This window comes from Dipodomys merriami, unplaced genomic scaffold, assembly GCF_024711535.1.
Source record: "Dipodomys merriami isolate MVZ:Mamm:240054 unplaced genomic scaffold, mDipMer1.0.p SCAF_50, whole genome shotgun sequence".
Classification (NCBI taxonomy): domain Eukaryota; kingdom Metazoa; phylum Chordata; class Mammalia; order Rodentia; family Heteromyidae; genus Dipodomys; species Dipodomys merriami.
The window spans coordinates 499,387-527,358 of NW_027206069.1; the positions used below are offsets into that span (position 1 = coordinate 499,387).

The window sequence follows — 27,972 nt, forward strand, 5'->3', positions numbered from 1 at the left end:
AAAGGGCTCCCTGCACACACCTTGTACCTGCTTCCTGCTGCCCGGTTTATGCAGCTCAGGATAGAGTGCTCATGCACACCACATCCCCAAGAAGGCCTAGCTGGCTTCAGACCCTGCCCTGCTCACCTTTGCTTCCTGAGTAGCTGGGATGACAGGCTGGGACCACCAAGCCGGTGGCTGCTCTGCAATCGTGCCTAGGCTGCCACCTGGTGGCAGCACCTCTAAACTGCAGCATGGCTTTCCAGCAGAGGAGATTCCTCAGGCCCAGGGCCATGCCCACCCCACACTGTCCCGTGTGGAGAGGACCCACGGCGGACACTGACCCCCAATGAAGAGGTCCCACACGGCAGGTGCTATTGTGCTGCTGTGTGATAGAAGAATGGTTTATTTGAACAAACTCCATGACAAATCATATAAAATAATCATTTTCTGAAAGACATCCACAAGACCACCTGAGAATGCACAGACGCCTCTGCAAATCCAAGCAGGCCGCAGCCCCGGGGGAGCACAGGACCAAGGGGCCTGACACAGGAGAAACACTCATTTGTGCATTGAAAATGTACAGCAGTGCGCAGGGAGGGAGGCGTGGCCGACGGTGACCAGCCACCGCGGCCCGGGGACAGGCCGAGGCCACGCAGACACGCAGGGCGGTGGTACACCACGGGCCAGGCCAGCACCTCCTCCACAGACAGCAGGCTTTCCGGTGAGGACCCGCCACCAGCCTCCCCCCACCCCCCTCCCGCACACACGTAAACATCAGGTGGGCTGTGGCAGCTCAATGTAAACAGGGAGACCGCGCCCCCAGGGAGGCCCCGAGTCCCTCACAGATGGGCACCCTCTGGGTCCACCCCGCACAAACACGGCACACCCACACCAACCGGGTGGAGGGGACCCCTCCCCCACAGCAAACAGGCTCTTTGGCTTCATGCCTCCGGAAACACTGGCCACCCCACAGGGGCAAGAGCAGAGGGGCACTGTCGGCCTGCCTGGCACAGCCAGCTGAGAATCCTGAGAACGCATTGCCGGTGCCGGGGCTGCCCCGGCCTGCCCCGCAGGGCTAGGGTTGCAGAAGCCCGTGGCAGACGCCTGCTTATTACACATTGTGTCCCGGGGGGCAGGAGGGAGGCCAGATGGGAGCCCCAGAATCCTGCTTTCCAGTCACTTTGGCCTGCTGGGGACCCTGGTCCTGCGCTCGGCTGCGGTGTGGAGAGGGGCCTGCCCCCACGAGGGGCCTGGGGTGGAGCCGCCACCCACCATGGAGCCTACTCTGCAGGGCTCTGCCCGGGCCGCCAGTGCGGTGGATTTGGCAGTTGTATGGGGAGCAGGGACCAGTCCTGGGGTTCTGGCCCTACTGTCTCCATGGGCCATCTGTCCACTCAGGCTGCTGGACTGGGCAGCTCCACTCTTAGCTCAGGTGGTTGGTTGGGCAGCACCCCTCCTTCTGGGCGGTCCTAGGCCATACCCGAGCTCTCCCCAGCTCCCATTCAGCTCTGAACGACCCCAGGACGCAGCCTTCCTCCCTGCCTGGCGTCCGACAGCACGCAGGCCCGTGGAGGCGGGCCCGTGGAGGCGAGGCGGCGGCCCTGGCTCAGGCCCGCAGAGGCGCTGTGATGGCACACACTACTCTTTCCTTTAAAGCTAACAACAGAAACAATGGTGATGGTGAGGGGTGGGTATGTGCCCTCAGGGCCTGCCCTTGCAGTGCCCACACCCAGAGCCGGGCCTGGCACGGCAGGGCTGGGCGAGGTGGCTGGGCTGAGGGGTTGGCACAGAGGCACCTGCCCCAGGGGGTTATGGCACATACGGGGTTTTCACAGAGAGCCACCTGGCCGGGCAGGTGGCCACACGGTGGATGCAGCCACAGGACACACACGCACAGGGGAAGGCCCCACCTGCCCGCGCCTAGATTAGGAACTGCTCGGCGTCGGGGAGGAAGGCAGGCTCTGGGAGGCTGGGGGGCCCGCAGTTGGCCCGTTGTGGGAAGCTCCTCAGGGGCAGGGCTGGCAGCAAGGGCTCCACCAAGGCAGGCGAGCAGGGACTCTGGGCTGCTGCCCGGCCCTTCCCCAGCCCTTGCGGGGCCAGACCTGTGGAAGCCCTGTTTCCTGTCAGCAGGTCCAGATTGACATTGGGGTCCACAATGGCATTGATGACTGGGGAAGGAGAGAAGGGTCAGGTCCGCTGGGGGGGGGGGAGGAGACTGGGGCCCAGGGGCTGGGGGCCTGGGACTGAGGGGCTGGGGCGTGGGGGGGGGGTCAGGGCCCAGGGACTGGGGGACTGAGTGGCCAGAGGGCCAGGGACTGGGGGTCTGAGAGGCCAGGGGATTGGCAGTCCCAGGGGCCGAGGGGCCAGGGGGTTGGGAACTGGGGGGGGGCCAAGGCCGGGGGGCCAACTGGCCCACCAGCATGCACAGTGCCCCACCACAGATACCACACCCACCTTCCAGCTGTCTCTGCACACGCCTCAGTTCCTTCAAGATGGAGCTGATCTCCTGCGGAGGGAAGGAGGAAGTGCGGGTAGAGCCTCCTGGGATCCTGAGTGGGGTCAGCTTGGACGAGCTGGCGCAGCCAGTTGGCAGGGGAGGCCAGGCCCAGGCTTGGAGGCCCTGTGGGTCCTGCCCAAGCCAGCCCTCACCTTGTTAGACGTCTTCAGGATGGGAACTTCATTCTCGGCGTTGATCCTGGCCTCCAGGTCCTCCCACGCTCCACCAGTGTTCTGGAAAAGAATCCTGGGAACAGAAGGGGCAAAGGTGGCCGTAAGGAAACTGAGGCGATGCTCTTCAAAACTGCTCCTCTACTGTGGTGAAGCTATGCTCTCTCCCGCCAGCTGAGCCCTGAGCAGGAGCGGGGCGGCTGTGTCGGAAGCCCAGGCTGAGGACAGGAGAGCCAGACTGTGCTGGAGGGAGACGGTAGGTGCCCCAAGCTCAGGTCAGCTTCCTGCAAGTTGTGCGCGCGCGCGCACACACACACACACACACACACACACACACACACACACACACACACACACACACACAGAGCCTGGCTGCAGGCGCACACATGTGTGTGCACCAAGTTGCATGCCCCGTATGCACACCAGCCCTGACACAGGCCCAGCCCTCACGCGCCACGCGTGCACATCACCCCCCCAGCGCCGGCACAGGCCTGGCGCCCACACTCGTGTTCACATCTGCCTCTGAGGCCAACTCACTTCATCTTTTCGGCAAGATGCTCTGTGTTCTGGCGGATGGCCTGTGAGAGCTGGGACACCGGGTTCAGCATCAGGTTATCGAAGATCACCTGCAAAAGTGGGGTGTCGGCAAGGCAACAGAGCCGCCCCCCCCCCCGCGGGACCACGCAGGGAGAAGCGCCGTGCCTCCTCGCGGTTCCGAGGCCTCGTCTTGGTCAGCGTCTCCTCACAGCTGTCACTCATGTTCTGGTTGAAGTCCCGAGAGTTCAGCGAGCCAGGTGGCACCTTCTGGAAGTTGAGGCTGGCCTCGGGAATGCGCTGCACAAGCTGTGGGTGGCAGGACGGGGCAGAGGCTGGCGAGGTGGCAAGGGGCTGGGCTCCTCACACCCCGAGCACCACTCAAACAGGCTCCCAGGCACAGGGCGGGCCAGCCCAGACCGCGCACGCGCACTCGCCCATGGCTGGGGCTGTGCAGCAGGGTGGCGGCACGGCGTCTGCCTCTCTCCGCTCACCCTCCGCCCTCCACCAGCCCACAGCCGCCCTCCCCACGACAGCGCGCCCACAGGCCCACACTCACCTCCTCCCGCGCGGAGATGGTTGAGGCAGGGGTGCTGGGCATGTTCCCAAGGGAAGGGCTGCGGGTGGGCCCCAGGGAGTCCCCGTCCCCAGCCACATCATGGATCTCCCTGGCCAAGATGGCCACATCCTTCACCAGTGTCTGGCTCAACCTGCAGCCACCAGGCAAGAAAGTGGGCTCTGAGTCCTCTCCCGAGAGGGCCGGAACAGGGGGCGGCGGCACGGGAGCAGGCAGTGTGGACGCGGCCCTCCCCGTCTGGCGCAGAGGCTGACTCCACTCGGAGTCAGGCAGGTGGACGGGCTGTCTTGGGGAGACTTTGCCTCCCCCACAGGAACTAAGCTCCAGCGGTAACATGGGGTCACGGCCAGCCTCCACCTGACAGATGACTGCCAACAGCATGAGGGCCGCTAGAAGAGGGCAGAGGCAGGCTGGGGACACGCAGCCCTGCTCCTTCTGCTGAGGTCCTGGCAAGGTCAGCCCCTAGCTCCCTCACCCAGGTGGCCATTTTGGGGGGCCCTTGCTAGGGTCCACAGCCAGTCACCTGCTCTGTGGCCTGTCAGAAACCTGCCCCTCACAGCCTGTCAGTCACCTGACCCCCAAGACTGTCAGTCACCTGACCCCCACAGCCTGTCAGTCACCTGACCCACAAGACTGTCCGTCATCTGTCCCCCACAGCCTATCATCTGACCCACACGACCTGTCACCTGACCCACATGACCTGTTGGTCACCTGCCTCCCACAGCCTGTCAATCACCTGTCCCCCACAGCCTATCATCTGACTCACACGACCTGTCACCTGACCCACAAGACTGTCAGTCATCTGTCCCACAGCCTGTCCGTCATCTGTCCCACACACCCTTCAGTCATCTGACCCCCACAGCCTGTCAGTCATCTGACCCACACAACCTGTCAGTCCTAACCCACAGAATGTCAGTCACCTGACCCACATGGCCCATCAGTCCTAACCCACACAGCCTGTCAGTCATCTGACCTACCCAGCATATCAGTCACCTGATCCACAGCCTGTCAGTCAGTTGTCCCCCACAGCCTGTCAGTCACCTGACCCACCCAGCGTATCAGTCATCTGACCCACAGCCTGTCAGTCATCTGACCTACAACCTGTCAGTCACCTGCCTCACAGTATCCCATGGGCCCATGACTAGGAGGCTCTTCACACTAGCTTCTTGGCCTGTGGCTTGGAGAAAATGACTCTGCTGCTGTGCTCACAGAGCCAGCCCCATTCCCAGGGCCACCTAGAACCTGCCCCAGCCCAGAGCCCACAGAGGAGCAGTGCTACCTGAGATGGCCCGGGAACACTGCCACACCTCCATTCCAGCAGGCCCTCCTTCCTGTGTCCCTGCTCATGCTGTCCCTCAAAACTCGAACCTTCGTACTCTTAGAGAGCAGACTGATATCTCTCCAACCTTGGGTAATGCCAAACCCATACATGCCCGGTCTCAAGCCCCACTCCTTCCTGTTGACACCCTTCTTGGTCCAGGGAGACACGTCCCTCTCATCTTCTATGTCCTGCAGGTTGGTACGCTCACACTGAACCTGAAAACCTGAGACCCACCTGTGTCTGACCCGTGCCCTCTCCTCTCCAGCTCTGCCGGGGCCTGGGGAGTCACTGAGCCTTCCCGTTCACAATGCTGCCATCCAGAGCTCACACCTGCCTGGACCCCCACCGCCTGGCAGACAGAACCCCCAACCACCACCTGGGGACCTGGGCTCCAGTCTCCATCTTCATTCTGTCCCCCCATCTTTGTGGTGGTATTTGCATTCCATCCCCACGCCTGGGCACTCTAGCCACCCCCTCTTCCCAGATGCCTCAGAGGATCTCAAACTCAGGGTGAACAGAAACACCTACTGTCTACCGGGGCCCTGGGTTCCTCCTGCTCTTCCATAAGCCTTGAGGGTCCAGCCATCATGACATTGACCACTGCTCAGCAAGCGACCCCTCCCATCCCTACTTATCTGCATGGCCCTCCCCCGCACCCCTACTCACCGGCACACCCTCCCCCGTACCCCTACTCACCTGCACACCCTCCCCCGCACCCCTACTCACCGGCACACCCTCCCCCGTACCCCTACTCACCTGCACACCCTCCCCCGCACCCCTATCCATCTGCACACCCTCCCCCACATCCCTACTCACCTGCACACCCTCCCCCGCACCCCTACTCACCTGCACACCCTCCCCCGCACCCCTACTCACCTGCACACCCTCCCCCGCACCCCTACTCACCTGCACACCCTCCCCCACACCCCTACTCACCTGCACACCCTCCCCCACACCCCTATCCATCTGCACACCCTCCCCCACATCCCTACTCACCTGCACACCCTCCCCCACACCCCTACTCACCTGCACACCCTCCCCCACACCCCTATCCATCTGCACACCCTCCCCCACATCCCTACTCACCTGCACACCCTCCCCCACACCCCTACCCATCTGCGCACCCTCCCCACACCCCTACCCATCTGTGCACCCTCCCCACACCCCTACCCATCTGTACACCCTCCCCACACCCCTACCCATCTGTACACCCTCCTCCGCACCCCTACCCATCTGCACACCCTCCCCCCACACCCCTACCCATCTGTACACCCTCCTCCACACCCCTACCCATCTGTACACCCTCCTCCACACCCCTACCCATCTGTACACCCTCCCTCCACACCCCCATCCATCTGCACACCCTCCCCTACACCCCTACTCATCTGTGCACCTTCCCTAGTGTCTGGCTTCAAATGAATGACCATGCAAGAAAGTTCATTTCTAATAAAAATTTTGGTGGGGACCTGCTTGTGCCCAAACAGGTATCTTCCTGGGAAGATATCTTTCCATCCATCCAACCTACCAATGGAACTATCCTTGCATTTACTTAGCCATGCACTCACCCATCAATGCACTCATTCCTCTACCCATTCATTCACCCAGACATCCACCTGCCAACTGAACTATCCATCCACCTACCCCCCCACTCACCCACCTATCCACCCATCCATCCAGTGATCCATTGATCCATCCATCCATCCATCCACTCATCTAGTGATCTATCCAATAATCCATCAAGTCATCTACCTATCCACCCATTCATCCATCCATCCACCCATCCAGTGACCCACCACCCACCCATTCATTATCCAGTGATCCATCCCTCCATCCATCCATCCAGTGATCCAACCACCCATCCATCTACCCATCCATTTGTCCCCTTCGCATCTGAGTTTCCCACAAGCTCATGTGTTGAATATTTGGTCCACAGCTAGTGTTGCTGTTTTGAGAGGCTGTGGAGACTTCGGGAGGCAGGACTTCGCTGGAAGTAGGTCACTGTGAGTTTATCCTAGGAGATCTGCCATTCCCGGCTTCTGCCCATCTACCTTTCTTTGCTTCCTATCCACCGTGAGGTGAGACATTCTCTGCCCCAAGCTCTAGCTACCATAATGGGGCGAAGTGACCAAACGCTGGAGCCTCTGAAACTGTGAGTCAAAACAAGCAATTCCTCTCTTTAAGTTGTTCCCATGTACTTCAGTCACAGCAACATAGAAATAATCAACATGCCATTAGCCAGCCCGTCCAATCCAACTACATCCTTGCAACCTTTCACCTATCCATTTCCGCGCCTCCCCACCACCCACTCTCCCACCCATCCTTCCATCCATCTACCACTCACCCAAGCCTTCTCCAAGTCTATTTGGAGCCAACAGTAGAACTCTAGCCTAGTCCCTATTCCAAGAGACACGGGGTGCCTGGGACTCACCTGGCAATCTCGGCAATCTCTGCCGTCTGCACGATGAAACCATAGGGGTCAAGCTCCTCCTCATCGTCATCTGTGTCCCGAGGGCCGGGGGCCCGGGATCGAGCCCGACCAGAGCTGCTGGCCCGCAGGGTCTGCGTGGCTGTCGAGGCATGGGAGCGTGTGTGTTTGGGGGAGCTGTGGTGGGAGCCGTACTCCTCCTCAGAGGTGGATGTGTAATCTGAGCCCTGCTGCCGACGACGCGTGTCTTGAGTGGATTGGTTTCAGAAGCAAGAACAGAATAGAGCGGTGCTCAGACCTTCTGGCAGGGCCTCGCACGACAGGGCAGGCTGTGCAGCGACTGGCACTCCATACCCAGAAAACCCCGCCAGAAGCACCTGCCACTGCCACACACCAGCAATGGTGAGGCCAGTACCATTCACGGCCCTGGGGTGAGTGTGTATCTTATAGACGGAAGCCAGCCCTTGGTGGACGCCCCGGGGACTGTACACCTTACAGACGGAAGCCAGCCTTTGGTAGATGCCCCAGAGAGTGTGCACCTTAAAGACGGAAGCTCCAGGGAGTGGCACCTTACAGATGGAAGCCAGCCCTGGGTGCCAGGGAAGGGTGCTAGGCAGAAAATGGGGTAAGCCTCTCACAAGGATCAGCCATGCCTTGGGGGGGGAGAGCCTGTCCAGCGGGCAGGGATAGCCATGCCAGCCTAGGTTATGCATTCACCAGACAGCCCCTTGGGCAAAGCCTCTCCCATAGCATGGGTGGACTCCTTGCCTAGCCCTTCAGCAGGTCTGAATAGGAAACACATGCTAAGTGATAGGGATGAGGGACAGCAGCCCACCAAGCAGAGGTCCTCAGCCCACAGCCGCTATGACCGCCACCTGTCCCAGCCTGTCCAGCCAACAGCAGACAGGGAGGGGATGAGGGCAGGAGGGCGGGGATGTTGCTGAAGCACCTCGCTTCATCAATCCACTCAGTCCACTCACGCTGCTTCCTGGACGGGAGGGCTGACTCCACCCAAGGTCAGGGCCAGTTCCTGGGGGCGGGGAGGGGGGCTCCACCCGAGGCCAGGGCCAGCTCCAGGTGGCAGCCATCCCTTCTCATTTGGGCCTCAGAGCACAGGGTGGGGGTGCTTCTCATGGGGGTGGCATAATCCTCCCCAACCACCGGTCTGTGGCTCAGAAGGTTGTGAGGCTCCACAGAGGGGCACAGACACATCCCCAGTAGCACAGGGGACAGAGGACCAAGGCAGAGCCCAACTGAGGGCTGGAAAAGCCCTTGCTGTGCCCCAGGAGGTCAGCTGTGTGAGCCTCGCACGTCTTCAGAGGCCCTGGAGAAAGAGAGCAGCAGGCCTACCCCACCCTGGGGACAGAGAGGCACCAGGTGCACCCGGGGCCTGTGCACATGTGCACATCTGCAAAAGGTACCCCCAGCTTTGAGAAGTGGCCCTGTTGGCAGCCACCTACCCCCCCCCAGGTCGACCGCCCACCCCTTGGTACTCACTGGAGGAGTATCTGGCACTGCCTGGTCGGGCACGGCTGAAGGGCTGGCGGGGGCCGGCGTTGGCAGCAGTGGCAGCAGCCTTCCTGGCAGCGGCACGGGCCTCAGCCATGGTGGGCTTGCGGCTGGGGCAGTACAGCTCTGCGCTGCGGCCAGAGAAGCCAGTACGGGTGGGGGTCACCTCTGAGTCACTGGGCCCCGTGAAGGAGCCGGCCCGCTTACGGGGCATGGCCAGGATGTCCAAGCGTGTCAGCTTCTTGGCCTGCTCTGTGGCTGGCCGGCTGGCCGGCTCAGGGTTGGCTGAGGGCCCCCGTTCACCATCCACAGCCTCTGTGTCAGACGCCTCCCCGAGCCGGGCCCGCCTGAGCCGGGAGGCCCTGGTGGGCCTTGGAGTGGACAGGCTGTTGGAGCGAGTCAGGGCCTGCTGGACCTTCTGGGCACTGGTGGAGACACGGCTCTGCTCCTCGCGGGTGGCAGGGGAAGGAGGGGAGGGCGCTGGCTTCCTGCGGGGCCCTGGCTGACTGGCCCTTGGGGCCTCAGTGGCCTCGTGGTTGGAGGTGGCTGTGACTGAGTTGGGTGGGTTACTGGGGCCAGAACCTCGCTCCTCAGCGGGCCAGTCCAGGGACCCTCGGGGCCCATGGCTGCGCCGCACAGCTTGGCGCCGTGCTGGCTCCCCACGGCCCAGGTCTGCTGTGCCCAGCGGCCGGTGCGGCTTTTCTGACAGGCGCTCATGGGCATCGCCCGGGCTGGCAGCTCCTGAATCTGGCACCAGTGGTGGGGAGGACAAGTTCTCTTTCTGTGGTCCTAGGGCCTGCGGGGTCGTTGGGCTGGGTCCATTCCTGCCACTGAGCAGGCTGACGGTGCTGGCCGTGTCCACATCCGAATCCCCAGACAGAGAGTCCTCCGGGGGCCTGGGGGCACCCCCCTCGCCCTCTCCATCCGGTGGCTTGGAGAGCAGTCGGGCCTCGAGCGCTGCCAAGGCTGTCTCTGTCTCCTTTAAAATCAGGTGGGTATCCTGCGTGTGGAAGTCCATGCGTGAGGCCCGAGCTGCAGCCAGGTCCTGCAAGAGGGGGTGGCTGGAGATGTGGGGGAGCTTGCCGGGCGCCGGGGGACCACTGTCTGGCTCCTTAGTGAAACTCTCTTGTCGGACAAAGGCCAGGGCCTCCTTGGTAGGGGCTGGTCCAGGGCTGCTGGGCTCCGGGGACCGCCCAGAACGCAGCTGGATGACCATCCTCCCGCTAGGGCTGACATAGACGCCATCCTTCACTGGGAGGCCAACTTGGGCTGCCCGCCCTGGGCCGTCTACCTCCCCAGGAGCCACCAATGGTTTCCGGGGGAAAGTGGACTCCCCATTCTGGTCTCCAATGAAAAAGGAGGTGGGGGCTGGTTCCCCATGAGCCCGCTGAGAGCGCCGACCCCTGGCCCAGGCTGCTGTCTCTTGAGGACTCACGGGCCTCTCCCCCTGCTGCTCCATGCCGGGCTCTGGGCCTCGGCCCCCATCTGACCCACTGGCATCGCTGAGGCTGTCGGGCTCCAGGTCTTCCTGGCCTGGGAGGCGGCCAGCCTGCTCGCTGCCCGGCTCTGGTGGCCCTGGCCCGTTCCTCCTGGTCACCTCAGGCCCGGCGGGGGCGGGGCTGTCAGCCCTGTCACTGGGCAGCCGAGGAAGCAGTCGCCGTGTACGCACGGGCAGGGGCCCGTCAGACTCTCCAGTTCTGTGTCCAGGCCCGTCCTCTGCAAAGCAAAAGGCCAGTCCAGTTACAGTGGCCACAGGCTCTATGCATGCACACGGGGCCCAACCCCCTGAGGCACAAGATGACATGGGCTCTGTCTGTGGCCAGTGCCAAGGCTGCCCTGGCATGGCCCCCTGGGTCACGTACCTGTGAAGCCCGGGTCCGAGTAGCTATCGGCCAAGCTGGCCCAGCGGGACACCCACTTCTGAGCCCCAGGTGAGCCTGGAACCAGGTGGCCCTGCAGAGGAGAGTATGGCATGGACCCCGGACGGAGCAGAGGGAGAGGCAAGCGCGGCAGACCTCACGCGGGCCTTGCGCCTGGCGGGACAGCCCTGCCGGAACACGCTAGGACAGTGTCTCACAGCACAGCGCAGGTCAGTGGCTGTAGCTGTGGCAAACTCCTGGATTCTGTCCAGCCTCCCTGGGCAGCACATGCCTGGTGCTAACCAACTCGGCGCCTGGCCCCCGCCAGCTGGCACCCGCCCCCCTGCCAGGAGAGTGGGCCTGGAGGAAAGGCCCAGCCAAGCCCCCTAACCTCGGGCCAGGCCCCTTTCAGAGGGGCTTCTGGGATTGTACCTGGTGCTCTGTCTGGGGGGCCACACCCGAGGGCCGGGAGGCAAACTCCTGCAGCAATGCCATCCTTTGGGCCACACCCTCATCCACAGACTCATCTCTGTCCCCTTTGATGACTGGGCGGAAGGTGGCTGAGGACACTCTGGAGAGTTCAGGGGCCTCAAACACCCCAAACACCTGCCAGAGAGAATGGCACAGAGGGCCAGAGGAGCCCAGCCATCCAGCTGGGCATGTCAAAGGGGAAGCAGGGCCAGAGGGCAGCTCAGCTTTTGAGGCCTCTCTCCTGTCCCCTCCTGCTTAGTTGGACCAGCCATACGAACTAGAGCAGGGCTGAAGCAAGCCAACATCCACCCACAACATGCCTACCAGCTCCTACACCCCAACCCTCCACGATGCCTGCCCCTACACCCACCACACCTGATCGATCATCTTCCGGGCCTCTTCCACCTCCCTGTCCTGCGCGTCTGTCTCGATGGTGTAGGTGCCTGCATCGCTCAGGCTGTCGTCTTCCTCCTGTCTTCGTGCCTTCGTCAGCTGGGGGTCAGCAGGCAGGGGTGGAGGGGTTGGGGGGGCCACGGGGCTGGCTGTACGGGGTGTCAGGGGGGTGGGCAGCACTGGGGGCACCTTCTCTGGGCCTGGCCGGGGGGCTGGGGAGCTGTCGCGCAGACACTGGGCCATGAAGTCCTGTGCCAGGCGGGAACGGCGCCCCACGCTTCCGAAGGGGCGGGCTGGGGTGCGTGTGGCGGGCACAGAGCCGCCCAGCCGCTCCTCGGTCTTCTCCCGTTTGAGCGAGCTGGCCCGCTGGGGCCCCGCGCTGCCGCCTGTGGGGCGGGCTGGGGCGCTGGGGCGCTCCCTGTCAGCAGTGCCTGGGCCACGGCGCTTGTCCACCTTGGAGTCCCCGGGCGGGGTGTGTGTGAAAGACTGTGAGCGCTTCTTACGAGGCGTGTCCTCATCAAAGAACTCGATGACAAAGGCCTGCTGGTTGTGCAGCAGCTCCTGCGGGTCCCGCTTGATCTGCCTCTGCAGCCGCACCTGCTCCGCACCGGCCTCCGCAGGCGCCGTGGCCGCGGAGGCCGCCTTGGCCAGGGGGTCTTCGGAGTCGCTCTGCGTGCCGTCCTCATGCTTGTGGCCTGGGGACGCCAAACATCAGAAAACAGTCATCAGTTGTGGGAACATCACGTCTCACACCCAAAGGGCAGTGGACACACAGAGCGGAGCTGCGCCACCAAGGCCTGCACGCTGCCCCTCCATCAAGCAGGGGTCCTCAGGAAAGTCATAGGAAAATGAAAACCAACCAAGCCACGTGGCCATGCAGGCCTGCTCCCAGGCACAGTGGGCACTGGGAACAGGCCTGCTCCAGGCCTGCCCCAGCTCCGACGAGCCCTCACCCTTCAGGGTCCGGCTGTGGACGGGCAGGTCACTCTTGGTGCTGTGGCGGTCGTCCCCAGGGCCTGGCCGGTGAAGCAGGCTGGGGTCATTCTGCACCAGCCAGTCGGCCACTTTGGTCTCAGCCGACACCAGCTCCCCTGGGGAGGCCTCCCTGGCCGGGGGCCGCCGCTGGCGCAGGGAGAACTTGGTGATGTGGTCCTTGATCTTCACTTTCCCAGGGCTGCAGTCATCAAACTCAATGGTGAAGGAGGCGTGGCTCTGTACCACTGGGGCCGTCCCGCCGCTGCCAGCCTCCTTGTCCTTCGTGGGTGCCTCAGGGGCCTGCAGCGGCTGCGGAATCTCCTTGGTGGGGATCTCAAAGTAGCTGGGCTCACGCCGGAGTGCACAGCCCTGGTGCTCAGTGGTGGTGCGGAAGCCATCCAGCTCGCCACCCTGTGTCAACGGCTCCCTGGGACGCTCTGGGGGGAGATGTCCTCAGACGAGCCACCCCTGCCTCCCTCTCCTCCCGCGGCTCCCTACGCACAGCCTGGCCACCCCCTTGGTCTGCACTCTGCCCTCACTGGACGTCTCAGGGCCCGGCAGGGAGACCCACCTGGGTAGGGCTCCTCCTGACGCCGATCCTCAGGTGTGGCGCTGTCATCCTCTCCCCACCAGGAGGGCTGCCCGTACAGGGGCGTGCGGTAAGCCACCGCCTCTGCGGGGGATGTTCAGACCCGAGTCACCGTGGCCCCAGAGCAGCCCCAGGGCCGCCCTCCAGGACCCCGAGCAGCTGTTGACCTCCACCGTCTCCACGGTGGGCTCCAAGCCCCTGTGTGTCTCCCCACAGCTGTATCTGCTTGGAAGGCCAAGAAAGTGGCCTGTCCGGGCTGCACCGCCATGGCCTTGGTTGGAACCCAGCCACCATCACCGGCTGTGAGCACTCACAACCCAGACACTGACAGGTGCTCTGAGTAGCTCAGATGACTTTCTGGAAATCCTCCCAGTTCCCAGCGGTCTTTCAAAAGATGAGTAAAAACCTGCTGTCCCTGGAGGAAGAGTTGTCACTCCAGGCACACCTGAGGCCCCAGCAGACGCTAGTAGCTCACAGCTCCACGTGGGAGCATGGGGTGGGCGTGGGAGCCCAGCAGGTGGAGGGCAAGGCGTAGCCCTCCTGCCTCGGCTCCCGCCCCTCTACTTCTGACTTGCTGGTGGCCCCTCATCTGGAGGAGGTTCACAGGCTGAGGAACCTGGGCATGCTCAGGCACACAGCCCACACAGAAGCTGTGCTGGCTGCTGAGAGGTGCCGAGACCAGGAGGGCCCGCAGAGGAGAGGGGTCACTGGGGAACTGAGCACAGAGAACGCGATGGCTAGGGCAGGGCCTGGTGGTGGCCTGTCTGCCCACCCCTCCCTGGTCCATCCCTGTTCCCACCACCAAGACCCACCTGTGCCAGGCCTTCGGTCCCCTTTCTCTGGCCTGGGGTGGGTGGACTCACAGTAGGGTGTGGACTCCTGCAGGGGCTCACCCCTCTTGGGCATGGAGCCCTTGACGCTCACCTGCAGCTGGCTGGTGTACTTTTCATGCTGTGGGCAGACAGCAGGGGTGCGGACCAGTATCAGCCTGGGGACACCGTCACCCACGGCAGGTCCTGAGCATGAGACCTGCCCCTGGGGCCCAAGGTCCATGCTCAGGCATCTAGAACTTTGGGGACAGGTGGAGCTAGCTTCAAGGGGGAGGATGGAGCAGGAAGGCCCTGGGAACTTCTGCCCTCAGATTCCACCCATGATAGGCCCCACCCATGAGGTCCTTGGGGAGGAGAGCAGAGCCACCGGCTGAGTGTGCGAGCAAGGGCTCACGTGGCTCACGTGGGTCCCATCTCTGGCTGCAGGGGCCTACGATGGCCAAGGTGATCTGGAAAATGGGGCTAAGTAGAGCCTGCCTCACCAAGGGCCCCCTGTGGAGCTCTGAGCAGGGCCCTGCACCCCTACCCCGTGACCCTGGGGTATGAAGGGTGACGAGGCCCTGACACGACTCCACACGGAGCCCTCACACCCCACTGGGGCTCGGCCACACACGACGCTGGCACACTGGAGTGTGCCATCCCAGAGGTGCTCCACCGACCTGGCCACTGCTCCTGCCCCCCACAGACCACGTCAGGATCTTCCTCTATGCAAGGAGTCGGTCAGGTGCCCATGGCTCAGCCCTATCATCCTAGCTACTTGGGAGGCTAAGTTCCAAGGATTGCAGTTCGAAGCCAAATGAGTAACAAAGTCTGTGAGATTCTCATCTCCAATTAATCAAATAATCACAAAAAAACTAGAAGTAGAGCTGTGGATCCAGTGGTAGAGCACCAAACTTAAGCACGAAAGTTCAGGGACAGTGTCCAGGCCATGAGTTCAAGCGCCTGGGACCAGCATGCACGCACGCACACACACACACACACACAAACACACACACACACGGGGTCCACAGGCCTTGAGAAGTCACACCTCACCTCACTTCACCTATCAGTGGTGTACTTTCCTCCTAGCAGGCGACCATCCCTCCTGCCAGCTGACCCCCGCAGGCTCCTAGACTTCCCATCTCCCTGCACAGCCTGTCGATAACCCTCTGAGCTACAGAACCAAACTCCACCAGAATGGCGCAGAAAGCCCTCTCAGCAACAGGAGGCCAGCCACTCAGCCCTCTCTTACTCTACCCTGCCCCAGCTACCCCTCTGCAAGCCTGGAGAGAGTAATGGCTACTTCCCCGCCTGCTAGACTGGGTCTTCAGGCAGAGCAGGCCAGGCCAGGCTGATTCATGGCACCCCAGCCAGGATGGGGTGCCTAGGGACCAGGGGAATGTTTGCAAGGAGAGAGGGCAGCAAAAGCAGACAGGGCTGAGCCCTACTGGCCAGAGATCCCCACAGGGCCTGGCAGCACCTACCTTGAGCGCCTCCTCGGGGACACGGTGCTGCACACGCTCCAGCACATACATGTTAGAATGTGGCTGCGCTAAGGAGAACACAGAGCAGAGCCGAAGGACCTGTGTCCTGGAGACCAGAGGCTCTGGCCCACATCAACAGGAAGCCCAGCACACACACACACACACACATGCGCACATGCACGCACACACACCACGCGCACGCACGCACGCACGCACACATGCACACACATACGCGCGCACACATACACCACACACATGCACACGCACGCACACATGCACACACATACGCGCGCACACATACACCACACACACGCACACGCACGCACACACACCAAGCTCAGAACATACCATGTCTAGCCTGAGGGCCTCAGAGTCAAGCCAGGACTCTGAGTCCCAAAGAGTAGTCAGTTGTCCCCCAAGCCCTGTGTGACCTCAAGGCTGGGACCCCTAGCAAACAGCCATCAGGACACCCACGCCTCACTTCTGGGTAGTATGAGTGACTGCAGCGTGGGCCCCGTGGAAGAGCAGAGGGGATACTTCAGGGCAAGGATATCATAGCCGAAGCGGATGACATCATTGAGCTTCAGTGTGACGTATTTCTGATCTGGGATGCGCACCTCGTTCACAAATGTCTGTAAAGGGAAGGTGGTGCTGAGGCTGGGCAGGGCAGGGCAGGGCAGGGCAGGGCAGCAGCTGGCGCTTGCAGACTGTCCCAGCCTCCCCGGACCCTGGCTGAGCTCAGAGCCTGTGAACAGACCTCTCTGCTGGTCCTTCAGAGCCCAGGTGCCCAGACCAGGCTGGTACAGGAAGTACCCTCAGGGACCCTTGAGCCCATACAAGTGCCAAGGGCCAGTACCCTCAGGGACCTCGAAGCCATACAAGTATGGTAGTGGTCTGCTCACCACACGGCCTTCCCTATCACAGCTACTACTTCTGAGGGTGGGCAGGGAAGAAGCCTGGGGCTAGCCTCAGCAGGGCCTGGAGCCCCCTGGCGGGGAGCCCCAGGTGGGCTGCTGAGGGTAGGGCCCAGGGCCACATGGGGGCTGAGCCTCCTGGGATGCTGGGGACTCCACTCAAGAGCGCACAGGCAGGAATGAGATGGAGCCAGTGACCCGTGTCCAGCAAATGCAGAAAGAAACCCAGGGATGTCCAGATAGGCTGCCCCAGGAGAGACAGACGCCCTTGGCCCTGCACAGGGCCTTCTTTGTCCTTCTGGCCTGCACACCCGGCTCACTCTCCCCAAGCTGTAGTCAGGGCCTTCCTCCTGACCTCTTCCCTGCCCTGGTCACCCCTAACTCTCAAAAAGGTTCCATGCCAGCACCAGCAGAGCTCGTCTCCCTGCTCAGCACCTCCCCCTCCTACTCTCAGCAGGACAGCGAGAGCGGGGCTGGGGGCAGGGCTGGGGGAGCTCGGAGGGGTCGGGGGAGAGGCAAGGCGCAGGGCACGGGCTCCAGGACTGGCTGCGGTGGAGGGGAAGAGGCCTGTGGACGGCTGCCGGCCCCGAGGACACTCACCCCGTTCAGGCTGCCCAGGTCTTTCACCCAGTGCTCGTCACGGTCCTGGTCGTAGTTGATGACAGCATGCTGCTTGTCCACGCTGCGGGACTAGGGAGGCACAGGGCTCTCAGGCGCCACCCAGAGGTCCCAGGACAGGGCTGCCCAGCCCCCGGGAGGCCCCCCTAGGCTGGCGTGCCCGTCATAGCACCAGCTCTCCTCCTGAGCCTGGGGACCGCAGCCATGTGCGCACACAGTGTGTGCACCACTGAAGCCACCAGCGAGATACCAGCCCCCCCCCGCCCCGCACAGTGCTGCCGTGAGGCCCTCCCCTGTGACCACTCTCCCCCACATCCTGCGCCAGGCCCAGGCGTGGGAACCTCTCTGGTCATCTGGGACAGGCCATTCCCTCCCAAGGGCAGGCGGGGGTGGCCAGCACAGAGTCCAGAGGAGGTTACAGGAGGCTGATGAGGGGACAGTCCTCCCCCAAGTCCACAGAGCACCGCAGCCCGTGGTGCTCCTGCAGTTCCCCGCCCGGCTCCCCTGACCCCACACCAGCCTGCCCCTACACACACACACACACACACACACACACACACACACACGCACACACACACACGGGGACTTCCACCCACACCCACACTCACACACACACACGCACACACACACACACACACACACGGGGACTTCCACCCACACCCACACCCACACTCACACATGCACGCGCACACACACGCACACACACACACATACACACATACACACACACACACACGCACACACACGGGGACTTCCACCCTGAGCTCTCTCTTCCCTGGAACCTCTCCCAAGGACGGCCACCAGCTTCCTTATGGTCTCGGGTCCAGGTGCAGGATCACAGCCAAGAGCCCCCACCCCCCACCCCACCCAATTCCCTATCAGGACACAGGCAAGGACAGGGACATGGTCTATTAGGTATCACCAGTATGAGCCCATTGTCAGCCAACCCCCTCCATCCCATGCCACCTGTCACCTGTGCTGCTGGGCACCTCCTGTCACCCCTGCTGCCTGGGGCCCAGCAGAAGCAGCAGCAGCAGCAGCTGACTCAAGGAAGCCACCCAGCCTTCAGCCCAGCCAAGGAACAAGGGTGAGTGGCAGCCTGGGATTCAGACAGCTTCCTGGGGACCATCCACACAGCAGTCCCTTAAGACAGGGAGGTCCATCTCTGTGCCTGCCTGCCGGGTGCCGGCCTTCCTCCGGGTGCAGGGCCGCTCCCACCAATGACCGGTGGGCTGGTTAGGCAGACCACCTCCACACAGCTGGCCACACGGCAGAGTCCCTCTCCAAGGACCAGCACCCCAGGACAGGGCCTCTTCCTCAATCAGAGACAGGGCACTCAGCAGGGGCTGCGGCGAGGGACATGGCCCCTGTCCCTGCCCGGCCCCCACCGTCACCCAGCAGAGCCAAGGCCTCAGCTCTGGCCCTAGCAGGGAACTAGAGCAAGACTTAGACACAGCCCTGGGGCTGGGCAGGCTGCGCGGCCTGTGGCCTGAGCCCCAGCCTGTCACCTCAGGAGTGAGTGCTCACAGCCTCCAAGCAGGCAGCTGGCCCATAGGCCACTGCAGAGGAATGGGGGCGGGGAGGGCAGATTGCACAGGAACCCGCACAGAACGGGGCAGAGAAGACAGAATGAGGAGCAACATGAGTGGGGCCTGGACCCCGGGCCTTCTTGGAAGTGGGAGAGGCAGTGATGTGATGGGAGAGTCCTGCAGTGGCCATCCCTGAGTGACTTCCACTGGTTGCGGGAGGGTCATGGCTCAGCCTGCCCAAAGCCGCCATGGGCATCCACAGACTGCCCCCAGAGCAGATGTGGGGCAGAGTGGGTTGCTGACATTGAGATCTATAGCCCTGCCACCAGATTCCACCTCTAACTTGGTCTAAATTCCTCACCCAAGGCTGGTACTCACAGCAAACTGCTGCTTCCCATCCCAGTCCTGGAGGGCACAGCCCGGGGTCATGCCCACCACTGGCCCTTCCATGAGGCCTCCAGCCTGTCCCCTGAGGACTTGGGGAGAAGGGGTGCTCACCCAGGACACTGCCACTTCTTTCCTTAAGGCTCCGGGCTGGGGCAGCCAAGGGAGCACCCCTCCCGCACCTGGCTGCAAGAGGGTCTACACAGGCCCCCATTCATGCCTGGTCTGCCCACCTACTCCACCACTGCTAGCCAGGGCTCCATTCTCAGATACTGCAGCCAAAGCCCTCCTGGAGGACAGGAGTGCCAAGACCCAGGCCCTCTCCCAGAAACCTCCCTCCTGCCTAACTCCTCAGGCTGAAGCAGATCCTACCCAGCCAAGCCACATGGTCTACAAGCCCGCCCACCATGCAGCAACCCCACGCCAGAGCTCGGGCTCCGACCCAAACCAGGAGTGGTGGAAAAGAACAAGGCCGTGGGGAAAGGAGGCGGCAAATGCAGGCGCAACCATCATCTATGTGTGCTCACTCAAAGTGGAACAAAGATGTGTTTCCAAGGTTCACGCCTGAACTCTGTTCTGGCTGAGCTAGCCCTCCCAAAGCCCACTCCAGCAGGCCCGCCTCCCGCTGGCCCATCCCGGTCGCCACCATCAGCAGGCTGACTGGACTGGCGCTGAGTGTAGGGGCTCCACGGCTAGTCTGGCTATGATTTCTGCATTGGGTTGTGCGGGTTCTCATCCTGGCTGTCACACAAGCCACGGGCGGCCAAAGGGCCGATGGACTGGAGGCAGAGAGGACTGCTGCCCTCTTCAAAGGAAGCCCTCCTGCCTGACCCTCAGCCTGGCCGTCCCTGCCGCTCCTCACCCCGGGCCCCCAACCGGGCTCACCATGCCACCTTCTTTGCACGTCTTCCCAGAGGAGTGGGGTTTGGTAGGAAGACATCTTGGTACTGGCTGGTATGTGAGCTACTCAGGCCGTGGCTGAGTAGACAGATATGGGGATGACTGTAAGACCACCAGAGGCAAATGGATTGTGGTGGGGATGAGGGTGGAGAGCAGCAGAGGCCAGGGGCACATGGTCAGAGCCTGGAGACCCAGGGTGGGTGTGGGGGACCTGGGTGCTTCTCTGTACATGGGGTGGGCAGACTCAGGGGTGCTAGGGTATGGGGGGCCTGGGCTCTGTTCTGTATGTGGGGTGGGCAGACACAGGGGTGCAGGGGTGTGGGGGGCTCAGGCTCTCCTCTGTATGTGGGGTGGGCAGACTCAGGGGTGCTGGGGTGTGGGGGGCCTGGGCTCTCCTCTGTATGTGGGGTGGGCAGACTCAGGGGTACTGGGGTGTGGGGGGGGGCTCAGGCTCTCCTCTGTATGTGGGGTGAGCAGACTCAGGGGTGCTGGGGTGGGGGGGCTCAGGCTCTCTTCTGTATGTGGGATGGGCAGACACAGGGGTGCTGGGGTGGGGGGGGGCCTGGGCTCTCCTCTGTATGTGGGGTGGGCAGACTCAGGGGTGCTGGGGTGTGGGGGGCTCAGGCTCTCCTCTGTATGTGGGGTGAGCAGACTCAGGGGTGCAGGGGTGTGGGGGGCTCAGACTCTCCTCTGTATGTGGGGTGAGCAGACTCAGGGGTGCTGGGGTGTGGGGGGGGCCTGGGCTCTCCTCTGTATGTGAGGTGGGCAGACACAGGGGTGCTGGGGTGTGGGGGGCCTGGGCTCTGTTCTGTATGTGGGGTGGGCAGACTCAGGGGTGCTGGGGTGGGGGGGGCCTGGGCTCTCCTCTGTATGTGGGGTGAGCAGACACAGGGGTGCTGGGGTGTGGGGAGCTCAGGCTCTCCTCTGTATGTGGGGTGAGCAGACACAGGGGTGCTGGGGTGTGGGGGGCCTGGGCTCTCTTCTGTATGTGGGATGGGCAGACTCAGGGGTGCTGGGGTGTGGGGGGCCTGGGCTCTCTTCTGTATGTGGGGTGGGCAGATTCGGGGGTGCTGGGGTGGGGGGGCCTGGGCTCTCCTCTGTATGTGGGGTGGGCAGACTCGGGGGTGCTGGGGTGGGGGGGGCTGGGCTCTCTTCTGTATGTGGGATGGACAGACACAGGGGTGCTGGGGTGGGGGGGGGCCTGGGCTCTCTTCTGTATGTGGGATGGGCAGACTCAGGGGTGCTGGGGTGTGGGAGGCTCAGGCTCTCCTCTGTATGTGGGGTGAGCAGACTCAGGGGTGCTGGGGTGTGGGGGGCCTGGGCTCTCTTCTGTATGTGGGGTGGGCAGACACAGGGGTGCTGGGGTGGGGGGGGCCTGGGCTCTCCTCTGTATGTGGGATGGACAGACTCAGGGGTGCTGGGGTGGGGGGGGCCTGGGCTCTCTTCTGTATGTGGGATGGACAGACTCAGGGGTGCTGGGGTGTGGGGGGCCTGGGCTCTCCTCTGTATGTGGGGTGGGCAGACTCAGGGGTGCTGGGGTGGGGGGGCCTGGGCTCTCCTCTGTATGTGAGGTGGGCAGACTCAGGGGTGCTGGGGTGGGAGGGGCTCAGGCTCTCCTCTGTATGTGGGGTGGGCAGACTCAGGGGTGCTGGGGGGGCCGGACTCTGTATGTATAGTGGGCAGACTTGAGGGGGCTGGGGGGGCTGGGCTCTCCTCTGTATGTGCAGTGGGTAGACTGGGGGGTGGGGGGGGAGGCCTGGGTTCTCATCTGTACACGGGGTATGGACTCAGGGGATGCTGGGGTGTGGGGGGCCCGGACTCTCCTCTGTATGTGGGGTGGGTGGACTGGAGGTGCTGGGGTGGGAGGGGGGACCTGGGCTCTCTTCTGTGTGTGAGTAGGCAGACTTGGGATGCTGGGGTGGGGGAGGGCCTGGGCTGTCTTCTGTACATGGGGTGGGCAGACTTAGGGTGCCGGGATGTGGGGTGCAGGACTGGGTAGCCGAGTGGCAGGGATGCAGGTGGGCATAGAAAGCGACAGGCCGGGGCTGCCTTCGAGAGGCCCCAGTGCAGCCAGGGAGCAGGAGACTAGGACAGGGTGGACATAAAATGGTAGGAAAGCCATCTACCACCAAGCAGGAGCTAAGAGGCCACAGGGCCATGGGACAGAGGAGAGACCTGAGGGCCAGGAGAGGTGGCCCCTAAGGGAGGGCGTGGAAAGAGGGGCCACATGGGAGGAGAGGAGGGGCTGTCGGCTGGAGGTGGGGAGTTCCCAGCAGGGGAGGGGCGGGGAGATGGAGTATTCCCAGCAGGGGCGGCCCCACGGGGAGCCAAGAGAAGAGGCCACAGGGCAGCCCAGGCTGAGGGTGCCCTGGGCAAGGGCAGTGGTCAGGAGCAAGGGTGCTGAGCCTCCCTGAGCCTCAGTTTCCCCGTGTAGAATGAAGACACCTTTGTCATGGCCACCTGCCCCAGGAGAGGGAGGGACGCAGCAGAAGTACCCAGCCAGGGGCTGCACGGGACCTGAGAGAATCCTGCCCAGGGCTCCACCAAACAGACCAGAAACCAAGAATCAGGCCTCACACACCTCTGGGCACTCTGGGACCCCAGGAGAGAGTAGAGGAGAGCTGGGGCTGGGACGGGAGTGTCTGGGGGACCCACACACACCAGGCTCCCTCTGGGCTCTCCAAAAGACCCCAAAGCCACTTCTTCCAGGGAGCCCTGCTGGCCACCCTGGGGAAACAGCGCAGCCATTACCAGTGCCATGCCACACATGGCCCACACCGTGCTGTGCCAGGGGGACACTCGCTGGGTCTAACCCTGGGCACAAGGCTGGGGTGCAGCTGGCAGCCTCGATCTGTCTTAAAGAGTCTTGATGCTTTTAAATAACCAAAGACTTACTTCATGAGATGGGACAACTACAGGGCACGGAAGCCTCAGCCTGGCGTGTTCCCACGCACCCCATGCCGCTCTCAAACAGCCGCAGCCACGCCACAGGGCAGCAGGGCAAGACACGGCCCACAAAGTCCTTTACACAACACACCGACCACTCCAAGGCCAAGAGTGCGGTGCTTCCCACAGGAGCCTGGGCCCCAGCACCCTACTGCTAGAAGTGTGCTGGGTTTTAGAAGAAAACGGGGAGAAGCTGGGATGTCCAGCTTTGGCCCACCATGTGCTGTGACAAGAGACCGTGGACGGGGGAACTGGTAAGCAACAGAAACAGGGGCTGAGGCCAGGATCAAGATCCAGAGAGGGCATCTTCTAGCTGTGCCCTTAACTGGTGGAACCGGAAAACAAGATCCCTCCCCTTCATGTTCTACCCACCCCTCTGGTGCCCCCACCTCTTAACCCATCCTACTGGGGACCAAGTTCAAGGACACAACAACATAGATGCCATGGAGTACTGCTGGAATGGGCAAGCCTTGGACAGAGGTGCATAAACATTCTCTGCCCAGCTATCTGTGCCTGGGACCAACCCCGTCAGCTGAGCCCAAGCCCAGCCCATCTGGTCAGAGCCTCGTATGGTTAGAATTACACAGAAGGGTCTGAGTGAGGCCATAGCCAATCCAGACCACCACCTGGTCAGCAGGTCTGTATCAGCTGGAAGAGACGGAGCTATCCCCACCCCTGCAAGGGTCTTCTTTTCCTCCCAAGAACTCCATGGGGGACATGGAGCTCAGGGGGCTCTGGGCCAGGGAGCCGTGTGCCATGCTGGAGTAGGGCAGGTCAGGGCTGCAGGGAGCCTGCCTCACACACTTGCTCTGGGCCAGGGAGCGTGTGCCACGCTGGAGTAGGGCAGGTCAGGGCTGCAGGGAGCCTGCCTCACACACTTGCTCGGGGAAAGGAAACCCCAGGCAGGGCCAGCACCCCACCCTCACTTGTTACTTCACAAGTCAGATACAGGAGCCGCAAGAAGCTAAACTCAGACCCCACACCAAGGACAGAGGTTTCTGATTGCCAAACCCAGCTCCCCCTACCCCTACTTCCTGCCTCTAAGGCCCAGGAAGAAACATCTCCTGCCAGAGTCTCATCAAAAGGTCACCAGCCTCCATCTGAACCCAAGAGGCTGGCGTTGGGCAGGTGATGGTGACGTAAAGACGTAGGCGATGCGTGCTCCAGGCCCTTCCACAGACCACACAGCATCTGCAGCAGGATTCCTTCCTGCTCCTCCTGGACTCCCAGGGCCTTGGGCTCCAATAGGAGCCCAGCACCCAGCTCCCCCATGCAGAAGTGGAGACTGTGCCTCTAAGAGCAAGCTGCCCAGTAGGATCCCGGTTCCGGCCGGCACCGCAGCCTCCTACCAGGTGTCCTGCAGCGGACGGGGAGACATGTCCCTGGGCCCAAGGTCCCGCTTTGCCCACTCACCTGCAACATGAGCTCGCACTCATCGCGCCCCACGAAGATGAGCTCTCGCGGGAGCCGGTGGCGTGTGCCGCTGCTGCTCACCAGGAACCAGGACGTGACACTCATCTTGGCACTCAGGAGGCCCAACTAGTCCTGGAGGGGGGACGGTCATCAGAGTGGGCTCCCTGGACCATGCCTCTGTCCCCTGGACATGCCCTAGGCTAGCACAGATGGGCTCTTGGAGGCACGCTGGCTGCTTCCAGAAACACTGGATTCCAGCCACACCAGGCCACTCAACCCAGCAAGCCCCACCTCTAGGCCTTTGTTCTGAATGGTCAGCCCTCCCCCTCCACCAAATCAGTGACACTCACCTGCCCCCCTCAATTCCCCTCCTATGTCCTCTGCTCCCACTACACCACCCCTCTGCTCTCAAGCCCAGGTTCCTGTGTATGAATCCACATTCTCATGACCCACTGCTCACACCATGACCAGGAGGTCCACTCTCTAGCCGGACACACCAAGAGTGTGAGGCAAGAAGGAAGCCTTTGGAGCCCACACGGGCTCCATCGAGGCAGGGTGTGGGACAGAGTGAAAAGGCGGGCCTTGAGTAGCTAAGTACAATGGCTAAAGCCCACAACCCCAGCTCTGGGGGAGGAGCATGGCTCCACCAATGGCTAGACAAAGGGACACACCCCTGTCATCTCAAGCTACAGGAAAAGTACAATGCAGGTAGCTCACACCTGTAATCCCAGCTACTCAGGAGGCTGAGATCCAGAGGATCACAGTTCAAAGCTAGCCTCTGCAGAATAGTCCTTCAGACTCTATAATTTCAAAACAAAAAACAAAAAACCAGGCTGGAGGTGAGATTCAAGTGGTGCCAGCTGAGCAATCAAGATGAGCAAGTGTGAGGCCCTGAGTTCAAACCCTGGCACTGCCCGATAAAAATTTAAAATAAAAGTTAAAAAGCCAAGCTACAGAAGGGGCAGAATGACTGGCCACAGTGGCACATACCTGCTATTCCAGTGCCAATAAGAGAAGCCAGACCTGCCTAGGCATTATGACACCCTATCTCAAATATAGCCAATGCAGCAAGGCACCGGTGGCTCACGCCTGTAATCCCAGCTATTCAGGAAGCTGAGATCTAAAAGCCATGATTTGGAAGCCAGCCAGGATAGGAAAGTCCAAGACACTTTTATCTCCAATTAACCACCAAAAAGCCAAAAGTGAGTTGTGGCTCAAGTGGTAGAGTACTAGCGTTAAGGAAAGGAATAAAAAGGAAAAAGAAAAAGAAAAAAAAAAGGTCAGGGCAGCATCCAGGCCCTGAGTTTAAGCCCCAGGACTAGCACCAAACACAACAAAAGCAAAAATGGGCAAGGAGAGTGGTTCAAATGGTAGATTATTTGCTTAGCAATGTGAGGTCAAAGCCCCAGTACTGCCAACAATAATAATAAAAATGTGTGGGACTGGGAAGGTGGCTCAGTGGTAGAGCACTTGCCTTGCATGCATGAGGCCCTGGGTTTGATTCCTCAGCACCACATAAGCCAAAAAGAAAAAAAAAAAAAAAGCTGGAAGTGGCGCTGTGGCTCAAGTGGTAGAGCGCTCGCCTTGAGCTGAAGAGCTGAGGGACAGCGCCCAGTCCCAGAGTTCAGGCCCCACGACTGGACCCAAAAAAATAAAAAAATAAAATAAAAAATAAAAATGTGGCCTCAAGGAAGTGGCACTGTGGCTCCAGTGGTAGAGCGCTAGCCTTGAGCTGAAGAGCTGAGGGACAGTGCCCAGAACCAGAGTTCAAACCCCATGACCACCAAAAATACAAAAAACAAACAAACAAAAAAATGTGGCCTCAAGATCAGAGCATGTACCCAAGTAGGGGTGTGTGTGTGAGCTCTGTGCTGGCATGTGGGTCCTGTGCTCATTGGGCCACATCTGGGCCTCTTGAGCAACTTGAGAATATCAGAACAGCTCACATGGGTGGAGGTGGGGCTGAGTGGAAGAACGCTTGACGAGCAGGTGCAAGGCCTGGGCTCCATCCCCAGCACCACAAAACAAACAACAACAACAAGCTGGAGCCAGCAGGACTAGTCAGAAGGTAAGGGCGGTAACCCTGAGAGATGTGAAAGTGGCCAGGCCCCAGGGGGCAGTGGAGGGAGGACAGGGCCATGCACACGCAGTCTGGGTGTGGACTCAGGGGCCAAGGCCAGAGTGAGGAAGGACTCTCAGGTCCTGGGCCACTGCTGAATATGCACACGCACAAAAGGTCACACACAGGCATTAGAGTCTGGTCCTGGGGCCGTGCTCCTCCCAAGAACACGCGTGGCCCTCAGTCCTAAGGTGACAGGCCCTGCCCTGCAGTGCCCATGCCGGCGCTCTTTGGCTCTGTCTGGCAAGTGCTTGTCTGTGAGTGCTGACGTGTCCCGTGCCACACATCACCTCGGACGAGCAGGAGGAAGATGTAGGAAAATCTGCACCGAGACAGGTGGCCAAAAAACCCTCCAGCCGGGGACCCCTGTTCTTCCCTCGGGCCCAGCCTCCAGAGAGGCAGGCACTGGAAGCCAGGGAGGGGAGACCTTGAAGCTCCCGCAGACCCCGGGCGCCCCGCAACCCCGCCTCCCTGCAGGCCCGGCCCTGCGAGGGGCAGGGCAGAGCTGCGGAGCCCCCGCCCGGCCCCGGCCCCTCCGGACGCCATCCACCCAGGTCTGCCGTCACCTGCTGCCCGCTCCCCCGGAGGCCGCGGGCCGCTGCTCACAGCGAGGAGAGGCCGAGCCCTGCGTCGGTCCCGGGGCTGGGCCGGAACCAGGCCACGCCGAGGCCCGGGAGGGCCGCGCTCCCCGGGCCCGCGCTAGGCTGGCCGGCCCACGTTGCTAGGAGGGGAAATAGTAAGCCCCCCGAACCCGCCGCCCCAGCCGGGATGGCCACCGCCCGGAGGTGAGCGGGGAGCGGGCGAGGATGCGGGACGGAGGGTGGCAGCCAGGCCAGCGGGCGGGCGGCTGGAAGGGGGAGACCGCGGGAGGCCGGGGCGGGCAGCCCGCGGCGGCGGCGGCGGCCCGGGGAAAGGAGGAGGGCGGGCAGGGGGAGGGCGAGGGGGAGGGGGGCGGGGAGGGCCGGGCGCGAGGGGGAGGCCGCGAGGCCCGTGGGGGAGGGCGCGCCGCGGTCCCCGCGTCCTCGAGGGCCGCGCCGGGCGGGGACCGGCGCCCCGGCGGGTCTGCGGAGCGCAGGCCGCGCGCACGGCGCCGGGCCGGGCCCAGCGAGCGCCGCCCGGCGGCCCCGCCCGGCGCGGCGCGGCGCCCGCACCTCCGCGGCGGGGAGGCCCGGCCCGGCGCGGCCAGGTGCACCGGGCCGCCCGCAGCCCTCGCCTCGCCTTTGTCCGGGCCCGGCCCAGCCCCGCGGCCCGACGCGCCCGCCCCGCTCCCGGGGCCGCCGGGAGGCGCACAGGTGCGGCCCGCAGGAGGCCCCGGCCGCGCGGGCTCGGGGGCTGACGTCCGTCCTACCTGTGCGGCGACTCGGGCAGGCCCGGCTCGCCCGCCCGGCCCCGGCTCGGCCCGGCCTCCCGCCCGGCCCGCCGCGCGCTGGGCGGGGCCGCCGCCTAGGACATGCCTGGCGCGGCCCGCACGCTGGCGGCAGCCCCGGCCGAGTCCACGGCGGAGCGGCGGCCCGCGGACGCGCGCGGCGGCTCCTTGACGTCCGCCGGCGGCGC

General features: G+C 62.7%; 1 protein-coding gene across 3 annotated transcripts; it reads right to left on the reverse strand.

Moving 5' to 3' along the window:
• Nucleotides 1–351: 351 nt before the first annotated feature.
• On the reverse strand, nt 352–27,901 carry Cep170b (centrosomal protein 170B). 3 transcript variants are annotated; one of them, XM_069997442.1, is made up of 19 exons: nt 27,767–27,901; nt 24,300–24,431; nt 17,110–17,199; nt 16,147–16,227; nt 15,596–15,652; nt 14,115–14,253; nt 13,285–13,386; nt 12,692–13,150; nt 11,721–12,433; nt 11,307–11,480; nt 10,878–10,968; nt 9,004–10,731; nt 7,510–7,648; nt 3,743–3,893; nt 3,352–3,492; nt 3,187–3,275; nt 2,632–2,725; nt 2,437–2,488; nt 352–2,150 (listed from the first exon to the last, which is right to left on the reverse strand). In XM_069997442.1, exons 2-19 carry the CDS (start codon nt 24,402–24,404, stop codon nt 1,903–1,905), a joined length of 4,653 nt encoding a protein of 1,550 aa, XP_069853543.1. In that variant the 5' UTR covers nt 24,405–24,431; nt 27,767–27,901; the 3' UTR covers nt 352–1,902. The 3 variants fall into 3 exon arrangements, with proteins under 3 accessions (XP_069853543.1, XP_069853541.1, XP_069853542.1); XM_069997440.1 differs by having other exon boundaries at nt 7,510–7,753; XM_069997441.1 differs by lacking the exon at nt 27,767–27,901 and adding an exon at nt 26,985–27,064 and having other exon boundaries at nt 7,510–7,753.
• Between the last annotated feature and the right edge of the window lie 71 nt (nt 27,902–27,972).

Bases quoted from the DNA above. Each gene is read 5' to 3' on its own strand.
- Cep170b (XM_069997440.1), bottom strand. From the start codon at position 24,404: ATGAGTGTCACGTCCTGGTTCCTGGTGAGCAGCAGCGGCACACGCCAC. The intron at 17,200-24,299 runs GTGAGTGGGCAA...GTGCCTCCCTAG, and splicing joins AGTGCGAGCTCATGTTGCAG to TCCCGCAGCGTGGACAAGCA. The intron at 11,481-11,720 runs GTGTGGTGGGTG...TCTCTCTGGCAG, and splicing joins CCCGGAAGATGATCGATCAG to GTGTTTGGGGTGTTTGAGGC.